Consider the following 16,491-nt stretch of genomic DNA (forward strand, 5'->3'; position numbering starts at 1 on the left):
TATAAATGGAAAATAAAAAACACAGCCTGAATTTTACCAAATAATGTTAATGACCTGACTTTCTATCCCAGTATCTATGTCTGTATCTACCCAGTATCTACCCAGTACTAAACATGTAAATATGTAAAATTTAGAGTTACTAAAACGAAAGACAAATTTTAATCAAATTTTATAGCAAACAAGTTCTGAAATTATTCGTCAGATTTCGTGCTTAAAAGAAAACATTAATATAACTGGCTTTTTTCAATAACGAAACAAAAATATTTTTAGATAAAGCCGCTACATTTTTATCAACCAATTAAGCGTAATACGGAAATTCGCTATGATAAGAAAACAAGATTCCATTTTGTGAAAAAAAAAATCTTAAAATGAAAGCTGCTTAAGTTCAGATACGGATTATGACATGCTATCGTCCCTATATATTGCATACATTTTACTTCATAATGAAATTAGTACAATCTTTTTTCAAATCCCTTAATAAGTTCAATGAAAATATAAAGTAGCGGAGGAGATTTGACAAATTTTTCAGCAAGTCCACGGGGAGCAAAGTTTACCAAAACATCCGTATAATGCACAGCCGGTTTATCAGGGCGTTTTGTAAAAAATAGTAACTTTTATATAATTTTTAGAAAACAGAAAAAATTATGCGAGAGACCCACCAAAAATTTTGACATCAATATGCATTTGCAATAGCAAATTTCCAAAAACCCAAGGTGCAGACCGAATTCACAGCTGGCGATTTGAAGCGCGTAGCAAATAAAGAACAATTTTATTGTTCGAGAATGAAACTGAGGCAACTATCAGTACAATAAATGGCAATCATTCTTTAGTTTTTGGTATATCAGAAATCAGAACTAATTTCTTATGGAAACAAGAGGGAATACAAATTTAAAACCGGATGTTTGTTGTTTGATTGAAAAACTTTGGTTCAACTTTTATGCATTCAAAAATCTTGGAAAGTATTGATCTGTAGTAGTGCAACAGTTTTGGATGAGGGGACTAAACATACAGGCACTGGGATCCATGCAATTTCCCTGAGCTTATGTTTTTGTTTTGGTGAAGTTGCTATAATCATCAAATGTTTACCGTCTAAAAGATTAAGTTATGTTCCTAATGCTCTTCTTTTGGAAAAAATTCAGCTAAACAATGAAATGAATTTTTTTTTCATTTCATTAAAATCTTTCCACAAAGCGCGAGTGAATGTAATTCTCTAAATCAGAAAACCATTAAAATCGATTTTTAAAGGATAAAAACCATTAAAAGCAATTTTGTGGACAACAGTATGAAAAACAAGTAGCGACATTGATTTCTAAATGTCTCAGTTATGAAGAAATTATTGGTGATGCTTAAGGTTGTGAAGTAAGAAGCTTATGCGAAGTAGGAGATAAATTTATTTTTATGACAAATATTTTGGGACAGAAATAGAACTGAAATACGATTTAAAGTAGGCGTTTTTCATTTTTTTAAAACAAAAAATCCAGAAATCTGTGTTGAAATTTTTTGCTGTACTTTTTTTTGAAATCAATGACTTTTTAATCTTTGCGTGGTACTGCCGGCAAATTTTTTTCGTTTGGCGCTCAGCACGTTCTCTTCATTTTTATGATTTTGCTTTTTACATAGAAGTCTCTGTTGGGTATCTTATGCTAACTATGTCTGAAATCCGCTGAAAATGTTGTAGTAGTTTTCACTGAAAAATTCAAAATTCAACTGTAATCAGCTCATTCAGTAGCTTGAGAACATTTAAGAGTGATATGAGACAAGCCGGCACCTCTATCTCTCTTACCCAAAAGCCGTTTCGTTTTGACACCAAAAACCTTAAATCATAGTCATTTCGGTCTTAAAAAACTAACACTATCATGTTTGGCGTGAAAAATGAAGAAAATCAACTCCGATGCCTTCATATTTTTGTACGATGCCCTTATGTTTCTTCCTGTCATTTTGTAAAAAAAAAACCTGTCGGTGTTCTTGTATTTTTTGGTCGCTTTCGGCTAACTGAATGTTGCAGGACCCTGATTTTCCATGAGATTTTAGACTAGGCTGACAAAATTTCTTTGGACGATTTGCGACGTATTCCGGACCTTTATTGAGTATAATAATCAGAATATATGACAGTTTGGCACGTAGAAAAATCAAAATTGGCCCCAGCCGGGCAAGGCAAGTAAAAAAAAAACAGGATTGGTTCAAGTCTGACAAGTGAAAAGTTAGAATTGGCGCAAGTCTGACAATAGAAAAATCGTCATGAAAGCACGTATGGCGAGTAAACAAAATTGACATGAATCGATGCATGATTCAGTACTGATGAGGAACTGCATTTAGACGTGCCCAGTTTTGAATCGGACTTGGAGTTCGGTACAGTCGTCTACTGCGCTACATATTTGTATGTAAATCATTCTTGTGATTTATGTTAATTGTTGTTCGACTCGAATCAATTAGTTAATTTCAGATTTCAATTCCGTAGCTATCCTCAGTTAGTTCGTTATCGTGACATTTCCAGTAGCTCTGCTACCTTATCTTCTTCATTTTCATCTGTCATTTTCTCCTAGTTTTCAACCTCCGAAGAGACAGACATCCAGGATTCTATATTGCTGCCATACAGTCGAACACCCTGTTTGATAATAATCGGGGATCGATCTCCCTTCTTATTGTGTGAGTCAATCAAACACTACCATCTCATTGGGCAATAAATGGTCATATTCCTCCATGGAAATTATGCCTATACAGATCATCACTGATGTCGATCTTGTCTTTTCGTTGATTGTTTGATTTCGAGCATTTGGTTCGATAATTCTTCTTTAACTCCCGGGCTGCTCGCTTTCTGCTTAATCATCATTATAAGTTGATGTTGTTACAAATGGCAGAAAATTTAGATAATCTACGTATAGCGTACGTATTCAGCACACTTTTTCTTCAAAATATAAGCGCTTTCATCTCACTTTTATCATAATTCGCTAAAATGCGGCGACGACTCAAACGAATTTGCTGCACTCAGAAACATTACATCAGTCAGTGTAACACAGGCATAGGCCAGGACAAACATCGAGCTCAATTGTAAACAAACTCACCCTCTTCAAAAACAAACACAATCATCAATATTGTGAACCATTTATGTTGCAGAATGTCGTGGTCGATAACACGGGTCAAAGAGTTCAATAAAATGAATTTTAAATTAAATTTTGAACTGAAAATATACAAAAATTAACTTGTATTTATAGTGGTTATCTATGCGAAAATATACAGAGAAAATTTAGATTAGCTAAAAATATTTTACATGATTGGCATGTGAATAGATCTTAACTCCGAATCCCGGAGGTGATTTTCTATTTTCATCAACATTTCATGAGAATCATATATGGCTTGGGTACAATCGAGTTCATTGTGGAGGTCGGTGGATGTTAAAATCAGGCTTCTGTTGGTGGGAGAATTTGCTCCTGACATATGATTGATAGGTCAATAAGATAATGATAGCGCCAAAACAAAATTAGAATTGAGTTTAGTTTTGTGGCCATTACTTATCGACACAGCAATAAAGTTCGTCAGGTAAGTTCTTCTTTCGTTCTTTGAAACTTTAATAAAGCAAACTTCTAAGTTTCTTGATGTTTCTTTGGAACCATCACATCCTCCCTCCTTTTTTAAGCAAGTTTGTGGGTATAGGTTCTCCAAATCTGTCGGGTTGTTTTCTGTTTCTTGTTGATGTTCGTGAAGGCTCTGAGGTTTCGGGTTGTTGGTGCTCTGCAGATGATGTGGCTGCAGAAGCTTCATCTTGAAGTGAAGGTCCCACATCTGTACTCTGAAGTTGTTGTTTTGATTGAGATGTGTTCTCCTCCACTGCTGGTTCAATTTTCACATTGTCCTCGTCTAGTCTCGCAATTTGGTTTTCGCTCACTAGAGTAGTCCGTGCTGAGTTTTCGGGCTGTATGAAAGATGTGTTCAAGCCCTTCCTGATGATGAAGGTAGCAGGAACTGCCTTTGTGTTTTCGTTGGCCTTGAATAAAATGGGTTCGCACAAGTCGAAATCTGCTATTGCTGGTAGTCTCACTCTGCGTCCCAACAAGAGTTCAACTGGAGTTTTGCTCCTCGTCTTTGAAGTGTTGCGATTTGTCATCAGTGCCCTTTGCAGGAATGCTCCAAATGACACATTAAGGTTGGGACTCCACGCTTGAAGTGTCTGAACTGCTCTTTCAGCTAGTCCATTAGCTCTTGGATGATAGACGGGTGATTCTATTTTCTTAATTCCCAGTGATTCACACCACTGTGTAAGGTCACCACTTATAAATTCAGGGCCATTGTCAGAAACTAAAGTTTTTGGCATTCCGAATCTTGCAAAGATTTGACTAAGATATATTTTAACTGTTTCTGATGTTCAATTTCCCGCGGGGAAGGCTTCTATCCAACCAGAACCCGTGTCAACAATTACTAAGATATTGCCTTGGTCCTTAACATAACCCCAGTCCATGTGGAGCCATTCCCAAACGTCGGCTTCTGGCCACGTAGAGACCGTTTTTCCCAGGCTAGGCCTGTTCAATTGACAATTCTTACATATACTAACAAAGTGCTGAACGTCTTGGGTAATGCCAGGCCACCATGCTATCATTCTGACTGATGCCTCAGTTGCATTCTTTTCGGGATGTGTCTCATGCGTTTTTGCCAAAACCAAGTGGCGTAGTTTGGGTGGAATGAAAGGAACAACACCTCTGAAGATGATTCCATTGTGTAAAGTAAGTGCATCTTTCTGTTGTTCGAATCCTTTTTCCGCTTCTGAACATTGTTTCCAATTGCCGCTTTTGATTCGTTTCATTATGTCCTGGAAGACTCTGTTTGTTCCAAGTTCAGTTTTGACTTCTGCTTGGGTCACCAAATCACTGTGGGCGAAGTAGATGTTATTGATTGCGAAGCACACTCGATCGTTGTCCGATTCGTCTTCGCCAAAATCCATTCTGCTCAAAGCATCTGCATGGGGTATCTGCTCTCCTGGTGTGTACCTCAACTCATAGTCGAAATCCATTAGAGCTATTGCCCATCTTGTAATTCTCGCTGATGCTGTCTTCGGGATCTCCTCGTCTGGTGCAAAGAGATATTTGAGTGGTTTGTGGTCAGTCTGTAGGGTAAATTGTCTTCCAAGAAGGAATTGTTTTAGTCTTGTGACCACAAACACAATTACCAGTGCTTCACGCTCTATGTTCGAGTAGTTTTGCTCCGCTGGAGTCAATTTTCTCGATACATTTATGACTGGATGTCCTTCTTGCGAAAGAACCCCGCCAATGGTTTTTTCGGAGGCGTCAGTAGTAACTGTTGCTTCTTTTTGTATACTATATGGCTGTGCTGGTTGGTTAGCACATAATTCATTTTTTATGTCTTCGAAGGCTTTTTGCTGCATTTTGCCCCATGAGAAATTGCTATTTCTCATGTTATTTAAGGGTAGCATTTTTGTTGCAAAATCAGGAATCATTCTTCCGTAAAAGTTAGCTACCCCAACAAACGATTCGAGTTGTTTATTGTTAGTTGGTGTTTTTGCACTTTTTACTTTTTCAACATGTTTGGGATCTGGTGCTATTCCCTCCTTTGAAATGGAGTATCCCAAAAAGCTAACGCTATCGACTGGTTTTGAGATGGATTTTTTCTCATTAATAGTAAAGTTTTTCTCACATAGTCGACTCTTGACTGCAAGCATTCTCTTGTCGAACTGCTCCTTGGTAGTTTCATACACCAATACATCCTCTTGAAAGATCACAACACCTTTAATTCCTTTGACTGTTGATTCGATGCAATTGTGGAAGATTGAAGAAGAGTTTTTCAATCCCTGAGGTAGTCGCACATCTTGAACAGTCCCTGAGATGCGTTGATTGTGCATATATCTTTAGCTTCATCGTCAAGTTCAATTTGATAGTAGGCATCTGAGAGGTCAATTTTGCCAAAGTATGAGGCCCCGTGTAGGTTGTGGAAGATCGTCTCCATGTCCGGTATTGGGTAGTCCTCATCCATGACCTTGCCATTGATGTGCACTTTCAAGTCCACGCAAAGTCTCAGTTCTCCACTCTTCTTTCTCTTCAACACCACTGGAGATGCATTAGTGACTCCTCCTGGCTGTACCGGTTCAAGGATGCCTTGTCTGACCATTTGTTCGAGCTTCTCTGTGACCTTGTCCTGAAGTGGTAGAGGTATTTTTCTGGCTTTGCAGAACATTGGCTGTGTTTCTGGTGTCAACTTCACATGAGCTTTGTAACCCTTCACAGCAGGTAGGTGCTCAGCTGTGATGTTGTTCACGCCGTGCTTGGGTAGAAGGTCTCTACCAAGTAGTCCAAATTCTTTATCAGACCGCACAACTGCAAGTTGTTTTTGAGTGAGCCTGCTTCCGTTCCACTCAACGTCACAAGTAAGTGATCCCAGAAGCGTTAATTGATGACCATCATAAGCTTCAAGATGTCTTATCTTACAATCCAACTGAGGTTTACCAAGCTCAGTCCATATTTTTGATGATATCACTGTGCTCTCTGCACCTGTGTCTACCTGCATTTCTACTTTGCAGTTATTTATTGAGATATATTCCCATGTCACAGACATGCTAAAGATATGTTCTTTAGTATAAAACATTCCCATCTCCGATGCTGGAGATGCCTGCTCTGAAGAAACATTTTCATCTTCGCAAAAGTTATTCTGTTTATTGTACTTACCTGAATTTGGTTGCGGTCTGCTTCTACACTTTTTTGAGAAGTGTCCCACCTTTTCACAGGTGTTGTATTTTTTACTTAGCGCTGGACAGGGTCTACTAGAGTGTGGCTTACCTCCACACCTAATGAACATGTTGTTTTTATTAGCCGTAATTTTTTCATTTGGTTTTCGAAATGTCTTTTTGAATTGGAACCCAACCTCTTCTTTCACATTAAAAAGCTTATTACCTGATGAAGAACTTGCAAAAGCCATTGCTTGACTTCTGAACTGTAAGATCTCGGTCATTTCAGTAACCGACATTGCTGGTTTTCCTTTAATACCGTCTAGTAGTCTAAGTTTTGCTTCAGGGTCCCTCAAACCTGAGATAAACTTTATTTTTACCAACTCCTCTTCGGGGTTGGCCGCTGTTTTCAGTTTTTCGAAGTCACAATAGCGTGCTTCTTCTCTAAGACGTGCTAGGAAGTCATCGTCTGACTCCCCTACACCTTGTATAACGGACAGAAATTTAGCCCTTTCTGCCGTTACTACTCTCTCTTTAGGAGAAATATAGTTTTGAATCGTCAATCTGATGTCTTTATACGGAGTGTCTATCAAATTCCTAGGACTCATTGGGCACCTAAGTTTAATAATTGCATCTTGCCCGCACATACTAAGGAAGAGATTGGTTACCGTCGTTGTTGGCCTTGTCCTCTTTCTTCTCTGCGTGACATTTCGCCACAAAAGACATAATCCACGCAGTAGCTGATTCTGCATTCTGTAGATCCAAAATTTGTCTGTCTGTAGCTGGTCTGGACACCATTGTCGTGGTCGATAACACGGGTCAAAGAATTCAATAAGTTGAATTTTAGATTAAATTTTGAACTGAAAATATACAAAAATTAACTTGTATTTATAGTGGTTATCTATGCGAAAATATACAGAGAAAATTTAGATTAGCTAAAAATATTTTACATGATTGGCATGTGAATGGATCTTAACTCCGAATCCCGGAGGTGATTTTCTATTTTCATCAACATTTCATGAGAATCATATATGGCTTGGGTACAATCGAGTTCATTAGTTGGAGGTCGGTGGATGTTAAAATCAGGTTTCTGTTGGTGGGAGAATTTGCTTCTGACATATGATTGATAGGTCAATAAGATAATGATAGCGCCAAAACAAAATTAGAATTGAGTTTAGTTTTGTGGCCATTACTTATCGACACAGCAATAAAGTTTGTCAGGTAAGTTCTTCTTTCGTTCTTTGAAACTTTTATAAAGAAAACTTCTAAGTTTCTTGATGTTTCTTTGAAACCATCACACAGAATATTGCCATGGAACTTTGTGCTAGCTTTAACGTTACCGGCAGATAAATAGGGAAACAATTCTGCTTATTAGTCTAACTTTAGGATGATTTCAATTCTTTAGGGTTTTGAAATAAAAGAGCAGCAAAATTGCACCTTGGTAGATTTTGATGGGCCTTAAGAGTTCCTAACGAAACCCAGTATACCTATGATCTGATGCAGCTCATCACAAATTTCCTATATATGGAAAACAGTTTTCCAATAACATGCCTAAAATACCTCGTGCACGAAATCTCGTCCATGATCTGATGCAGTGAAATAATACCGTCTTCGATTTGGATTCATCATTTCTATTTTTCGATCAATGTAATCAGGGTTGACATATACTCACTCAATTGTATCAAGTTCAACAGATTATTTGAAACCAGATAATTGATCAGTTAGTTGAGGATTGGGATCTTTTCTGTTATAGTCCCACACACATTTTTGCACCCCCCCCCCCCTTATATGTGCTTAAGAATACATACAAAGTTAAATTCCATTTAAATATAGGGGAAAATGCTCTTCTTAAATAAAAGCACAATGAAGGTTTCCGAATAATGCAGATATTTAAAATTTAAATATACTGTAGGGATGAATAAGCCCTTTTGTTAGCCGAAAATATTGAATATTTGGTTACAAAAATGGGCCGATAAAGTTAATTTTCTAGTAATGGTTGAAAAAACTTCTTTAAATTGACTCACTCTCTCGGTAGAAGCAGCAAACGATGAAAAGCATAAGTTGAAAAGTAGAAAGGGCGCTGGTATCGAAGAAAAACTCAATTATTGGAGCTGCGAAAACATCAGCTGAATATGCCACAGTATTTCACAACGCCAAACTAGCTCCAGCTAAGCCATATTATGTTATTCTAAATTTCCAACCTCGCAATCTTAGAAAAAAAAAGACAACGCCAGCTCTGGGAACTCATTTATCTCCGAATGTGTTTCTTACTGTTCCTAAACATCATCTGGTTGTTAGAATATACGAGAACGAGCGAAAATGTCCGCTTTGTGGGTAATCAGTAGGTAATGGGCAATCACACCGAGTTAAGCCATGGCCAGGGTGAGATGGACGCTTGCAATGATCGTAAACACGACCGAATTATTTCAGCTGCTCAGGAGCCACATTGTCACCCACATTATCACCCAGTTTACTACCCGACATTTGAATTCGGGTCAGCAAGTAACATTAGATGTTGTCGTCTCTTCTCTGTAAAAACCAAACTTTAATGCGAATGCGGAGTAGAAATGTGGTTTTTGCTGTAACTGATGCTGAGGTGAGGAAAGAAGAACATTGCGTCCAAAAAAGGTGCAAAGGATTCCAATTAATTCCTTTGGCTGGCTTTCAAGTCCATTGGGGGTTTTCAGAGATAATTCGTAAAAGCCTCAAACAAAGCGTCATTCTGACTGATACCAACATTTTCAGCTGACTGAGTTATTTTAAGATTTCAGTAGGCTATCTTAACAGTTGTCTGTTATTATAGCAATTGATGGTTCCGCAATCATGCTGATTGCATGATTGCGAATGACGCAAAATTATATGCACATAGGAAACTCCAGCAAACTTTAAATCTTTATCTTTGAAAAATGTGCAACCCAGTGAGTGGAGACAATAAATACTGATGAATTTTGGACGCCTGATCCAACGAGTGGAGACTTCAAAATTTTAGGTTTTATGGTATGGATCATTTATCATAATTGGGATAATTTTGGGCGCCAAAACACGAAAAATACCTCACAATATTTTTTAAGAAAGTAGCCAGAGCAGTTCAATTATTGATTGGAACTGCTCTGATAATAATATAAATTATCGGTTTTGAGCCAAGATTTTATTAAACTACTCTATCATAATAAGATTATTAAACATTATTTTACTCCAAAACCTACTTTCTAGAACAATTTTATCCTGATTTAGATGTTTCCAACATTCTTGAATCAGAGTGCAAGATTCCTCCATGTTTTAATTTTGCTCGTCAATAGGGATTCAGGGCAGGGGTGGTAACAGAAAAGGTCCCAGTACAAATATTCAGATATCTCAGCCAGTGAAAATATGTAAAGTTTTCATGTTGCAACTTGGTACATTTTCGTTGTCATGTTCGTACATTTTATTTTGTTTTTTCGTTTGCTATACACCAATAATTTACTTTAACCATAAAATGATGAACTTTTGATCCAAGTGGCTCAAAGCTCTCATCGCCTTTGCATAGGATCCTCCACCATGCAGCCCAACTTCCCCAGTCCAGTCTAATACCCCAACGCTCCCACTCCTCACCCACCCATTCACACACCGAACCACTTCTATTTATCAAGTCACTTTTAATAAAATGCAAGCCTCAACTTGAGCAAAACATTTGGCGATAAAAATTTGGATAGCTTATATTATGTTCACCCAGGTTAAGGTCCCATCCCCAAGCTACCTCTGATCAGACTATGTTCAGACTTTGGTCTCTGATCAGACCGTGCCAGACCGAAATGACCTCCGCTCAGACCGTCGTGCGACCCAAGGAATCGTGCGACCTTAGTGCGACGGTAGCCGTCTCTGAGCAGACCATGCCAGACCCAAGAGTTTGTGTGCAATTTTTAGTGCAATTTTCGTTCAATTTTTAGTGCAATTTTTAGTTCAATTTTTAGTGCAATTTTTAGTTCAATTTTTAGTGCAATTTTTAGTTCAATTTTTAGTGCAATTTTTAGTTCAATTTTTATTGCAATTTTCGTGCGATCCAACATTAAAATCAGATAAACGGTTTAGAAATTGCTCGTTTTGGCTTGTTTTTAGGCAGACCCATCCAGACAATAATCAGTGGTTGTTTTTAAAATCAGAGGTGGCTTGGGTCTGGGACCTTAAACTGAGCAGCGTTTGTTTTTGGATTTGAATGTGTTTTATGCTGGTCCGCCCAATTATCCCATTGTCCCCAGTGTAGTTATAAAATTTAATTGGTGTGAAATATGAGAGGAGGTAAAAAAATTGGTGCTAGATGATACAAGGGTTATAAAATCGGGGTTAAATGGGAAGCTGGTACGAGAGGGACTCAAATAAAAATGGGGTTAAAATATATAACCGATAAGCGAAGACAGAAGTAGTAGTGTTTACAGTGATAGAGCTTACTTGGAGGCGACATCTGCGGAGAAGTACGTGTAGCTGCACCTGCACATACTTGCCACTTTCTCAGTTGCAAACATCAGCAACAGAACTGAAACACATTAATACAATTATTGTCATTTTTATCAATTTTTGGGGTCATTCTCATTCTAGGCCCATCTCCAGGAAAGTATAAAAACCCCATTATAGTATAATAACGGCAATGGAGAGCTAAAAGTTATATGATCACTGAGTGCGGTGTTAAAATAAGTAACACTCAATTTGGCCTGAATTATAAATGTGTTGATTTTTTTCGCTGACTTAAATCTGTAGCAAAAATGTGCAAAAATCATGAAAAAGTACGAAAATTAAGTTCAATTTTTAGGAAACGTCGCCATTAATTTCACTGCATTCAAACAAAAAGAGTTTGCATTTACTAGTTAAAAAGTAAAAATGAAAAATTTTGCAATTTTTGCAATAAAATTTTCACATTAATCCTCTCATCTGTACGAACTATTTAGAAAATTAGTCTCCTCTCGTTAAATTCTTTTTTTGTTAATTTTCCAATTCAACGAGATCAATTGTTTAAATTGGGAAATGTCCCCAACTCTTGATCCATTGATCGATTTTGTCTCTATGCCCCCTAGTCTCATAATAGCTAGCCATCTGTGAGCAAACTAATGCACTTTATTGTCCCGATCCACTTTGGTGGGAGAGGAAATATATGGTAAACTGGGTTTTTTCTGTTGAGTGAAGTTTGGCTGATCAATACGTTCATCGTAGAGAGTTGTGAATGGTACCATTAGAAAGCCCGTCCAGCGTAGTATATAGAAACAAGAAAGAATTCATGAATTTCATTTTCTCCAGCGAGTCTTGGACGTTTAAAGTTTTGTGAACATCTGACTGATTTCAGTTGTTTTTGTTTACATTTTCCATATTTTGCTAGTTTTTTGTCAATTTTGCAATATATATATATATATATATATATATATATATATATATATATATATGTTAAAAATGTCAACAACAGTATTGTATCTTTTATATTTAAAGACAGAAGGGAGTTGCGGAACAATTCCTAAGTTGCTAATGCCAGGTCCAATTATAGCTCTAATGAGCTACAAGTTAATATTTTTAGTGATTTTAATTGAATGTTTATTGTTATTAAGGTTTTAACAAACAATATCACAACAGCAGCGTTTAAAGAAAGGGCAATTGTGCATTTATAAGGCTCTCAGTGAATAGGTTACGTTTTATTTGCTTCCACATAGTTTCCTAGCAAAATTTATTTAATTTCACGATTTTTGTGTATATTGGTCGTTCTTTTTGTAGACGTATGATATTTTCTTGATAACTAATGACAAATGTCAATGGCTTCATAAAGAGGTATAAAGGAATCTGTTTCGGGGTTTAAGTCCATAGCTATTAGTTTTATGACTTTCAATGCATTTGCTTCAAAGATATATCAAATTTTTTTTGGATTCGGTTTTTTTTCTTGTTTCTGTTAATGTTTAGCCTAATTGCAGCAAAGACAGATTGAAAAAATTTATCTTAAAATGTGGTTTTATGAATGGTCCTCTGGCTCTGATTTTAGGAGCTTTTATAAAAACTTCTGATTTAGTAATACTTTCGCTTATTTCAGTTTAAATTTTTGCGTCTTGTCTGATTAGCAAACTAAATGCAAAATCAATTGACGTTGACCTCAATCCACAATTATTCATATGAAAAATTAGTTATTTTGATAACTTTGGATTTTAATGGCTCGTACAATGATTTTTAGAAAAAAATTTTGGAATCTTTTGGAATTTTAAATTGTTGACAGCTTTCGGTGATCTTTTGTTTATCGTAGGATATAAACTGGATAATGAGACTTCTCGAAAAGTTCCTCTAAAGTTACATATGATCTTTTTTTATTCCAGCTGATACCTAATCGTTTTCATGAGTTTGAAATGAATCGTTTACTTTAACAAATGTCACTTGTTTGTTTTTAAATTTGCCTTTTTTGTGTACTTGTTACATAGTCTCATTAAGGACAAGTCTCGTTTCTTTTTTAATGAATTAAAAGTTAAATTTTTCGATTTAGGTTTTACGTGATGCTAATTTGACTTGTTAGTGATCTCAAAAACGACATTGAGTTTTGGTCGCAATTATTGTTTGATTTTGTTATTTGTCGTCTGACTTTTAGTTTGTTTTCTCTCGTAGTCTCGTTATTGGCAAATCTCCTCGGCACACTAAATTGGCATTATTTAATTCATTTCAATTAGTTTTTATTCATACACCAATTGTTTTCGGACAATGTTTGAATTTTTGAAAGTTCTCTATCTATTCCTCTTTTATAAGAAAATTAAGTCAAAAATGTGGATGAGCTGGGTCATTATGTGAAACGCACATTACAGAGCCTCTTTCTTACATTTATATAGGTATCAAAAGCACAGTAAACCGAAGAGTGGCCTTTAGAAATAACAAACACTATTGAAAAGAAGAGGTAACTAAATTATAGACTTTGCATTCCAAAGAAGAACCGGCAGAGAGGAGGGTGGGGTGGGGTGGGGAATTTTCAAATCATTGAGACAATAATTCAAATTCCACCGTTTTTCGTCCATTAGCAGAAAAATTTATTGACATGATTGGCAAGTTTCTGATTTATGATTTAGGTTTGTGTACAGGAACATTTTAATCAGCTGCTTGAGGACTCTGACTTCCACTTGAAAACCACTTTTACTTCTTTCAACTGAACACATTTTTTAATGAAAAAACCTATGAAAGGCTATTTTAGACCGTGCATTTAAAATCTGGAAAGATATCACTAAACAGATATTGTACAGGTCAATTTTTTACCACTTCCTTACTGATAATTGCACGCACGAATGTACTGAACTTTAGTTAGCTAAATTTTTCCCAACTTACAAAACAAAGTTACAGAACAAATTCTCCTAAGTTTACAGAACAAATTTTTCTATTTAAAAATGTACTTTGAGTACATTCCTGAATACCAGAAATGATTAATGATACAGTAAAAAATTGTGGTCCCTTTGATTCAATAAAGATGAACTTTTGGTTTCTAAATGACACTAAGATTTCCAAAAGTGAATAGATAACATGGATATCTAACAATTTTCATTATGAAACGGTTGCGAAATTCAATCTACCTTGTTACTTGGGCGTATAATTTTTAATGCATGACAAAAGTTGTACGTTAAAAAAATTAACCAAGTTTCGAAAAGAAATATTGAAAGTATGGCCTCGATATTCGGTCACATCACCTATAAAGATCCATTAAATTATCTATATCAATTCGTAATTTTGGACAGCAACAGAAAAAAAAAACAAAGTTTAATTCCCTAGTCAATTTTTAATCAAATTGAACCAAGTTTTTCTTTGATTAATGATATAAATTTAGTCAATTTTTCATAATTTTATAACGAGTTCGAAGGTGAGCTGTGCTATGTGTATTTTCTTAAGTGTAACGTTTTGTTTTGTTTTGTCAATGTAGAGAAGCTTTTCCGGACGACTTCTATTTATTGTAATTTAAATCCGATATCCCTTCTTATTAATGGTTTCGCATCGAAAGACACCAAAACTGCAAATTTAATGTGAAAAACTTCTTCAAACTTTGAGTGGTCGATAGCGACACAGTGTGCTAATGTTTCTAATCATTTTTGTTGTGATTACAGCAGGTACGTTACTTATACCACCCTGCAGTTGAATAAACTATCATTTCTACTCTTTTTCGTCTCTCTTTCCTCGCCACATTCCTCATAGTTAAAAAGTGAGGAACAATTGGCGGGAAGAGATTTATAAAAACAGCTGATTTTAGTAAAATTTGTAAAATTTGAAACTTTGTTGAGGTGTTTTATTTTACCATCAGTTTCTTCTAAGACTTTTGCAATACGATAACAGCTCGGTGAATAAGTTTGACTTCGGTAGACAGCCGGGAATTGAGACCTATAGTTCAAAAGACTGAGTAACGTATGTTTTTTCCATCAGGAATTTTCATGAGGTTTATGACGGAAAGAATTCAAAATTTTGAATTTTGGCATTCTCTTTTTTCATCTGAGAGTGGGTGCTGAAAATATAAATATACAATTTAACACAATACGCAAAAAATTGTTCAACAGAATAAAAGAATAGATAAAAATGATGTAAGCATGATCTTTTTTTCGAATTCGCTTTCATCAATATGCATCAAATATTTGCATAACACATTTCCCCCATAATAATTTATGAAAACAAATAGACTACAGTCTTTTGATTATGATGCAAAGAGCGATTGCAGAATTTTAAGTACCTTCATTAAACGAGCTTTGATTTATTAACTCAATTTCCACGCCCCCCATTAACAAATCACCACCTCTGCAAATTTTGCAACCTATGCATCATATAATCGTAATTCAGGTTTTTACAGCCTGCGAATTATGAAAAAAACTTTAGTTATCTCAACTTTATGACTAAAGTGTCGCTATAAAAGCGATATTCAACCCTCTATGAAATTATTTGCGCCCTTTTATTAAATATGTAGAAATCTCTTCAGCTCGTAAAGTGGTTGTGCATAAGAATGTACGCATAATATAACTGAAAACTTACAAAAATCAAGTGGAAATGATTCAGCTAATAATTAAAGGAAGCCCGTGAACGAAAGATGAACAAATTCTACCCACTTGAGAAACTTAGACGCTATTGAGGTTTCACTTAATTACAGCTTGAAAGGGCTTTCTTTAAGCTTTTCATCATAACAATCTACTGAAAGTCTTCAAACAGCAGGAAAATACACTTTAAGGCCTGAAAGTAGAAAAATTTTTGACATTTTGTCAACTAAGCCATCCGCTCAATTGCTCAATTTACTAAAACGAGCTTTAAAGATTCAGATTAGAAAAATTGCGTTCTCATGGCGCCCGGTAGATCTTTTGAAATTCAAATTTTTATGCTGATTTTTGTTTCTGAAACTTGTTAACCACCCCCTTTCACACACACACACACACACACACACACACACACACACACACACACACACACACACACACACACACACACACACACGCACACACACAAAACACACACGAGAAAAAGTAAACAATTTTTTTGGAGAGCTCTAAGCTTTGGTATTGGTGGATTAGGTATCTGATTTAATTAAGAGGAAAAAGAGAACAGTAGTTAGATGTTCACGATTTTACAGACAAAGTCTTTCCTGTTTTGTCGCCACAAAATATTGCTACAATCAAAACTGATTTCCTTAATGTAAATTAGGAATTTCATTTTTGAGCCGTGTTGGAGCAAAACTGGGGAGCAATTAGCAATTGGAGAATTTAGACTGCATAGAACAAATAGAAAAATTGGTGTCCCATTTTTCGTGCCGCATTACAGCCCCGATTAAACGACGCCCACATCTATTAACACCAACTTTGTTTAACTTCTGAATGTTTTCATAA

General features: G+C 36.0%; 1 protein-coding gene across 2 annotated transcripts in view; it reads right to left on the reverse strand.

The window, feature by feature from the left end:
• The window catches only part of LOC142348817 (uncharacterized), a 122,524-nt gene that overhangs the window by 60,684 nt on the left and 45,349 nt on the right, over positions 1 to 16,491 (reverse strand). For both annotated transcript variants that reach the window (XM_075400337.1, XM_075400339.1), the window contains exon 2: positions 11,093 to 11,177. In XM_075400337.1, coding sequence (XP_075256452.1) covers positions 11,093 to 11,177 — 85 coding nt within the window. The remainder of the gene's footprint in view (positions 1 to 11,092; positions 11,178 to 16,491) is intronic.

The sequence above is a fragment of the Convolutriloba macropyga genome, chromosome 10, assembly GCF_964194025.1.
Source record: "Convolutriloba macropyga chromosome 10, txConMacr16.3, whole genome shotgun sequence".
Classification (NCBI taxonomy): domain Eukaryota; kingdom Metazoa; phylum Xenacoelomorpha; order Acoela; family Convolutidae; genus Convolutriloba; species Convolutriloba macropyga.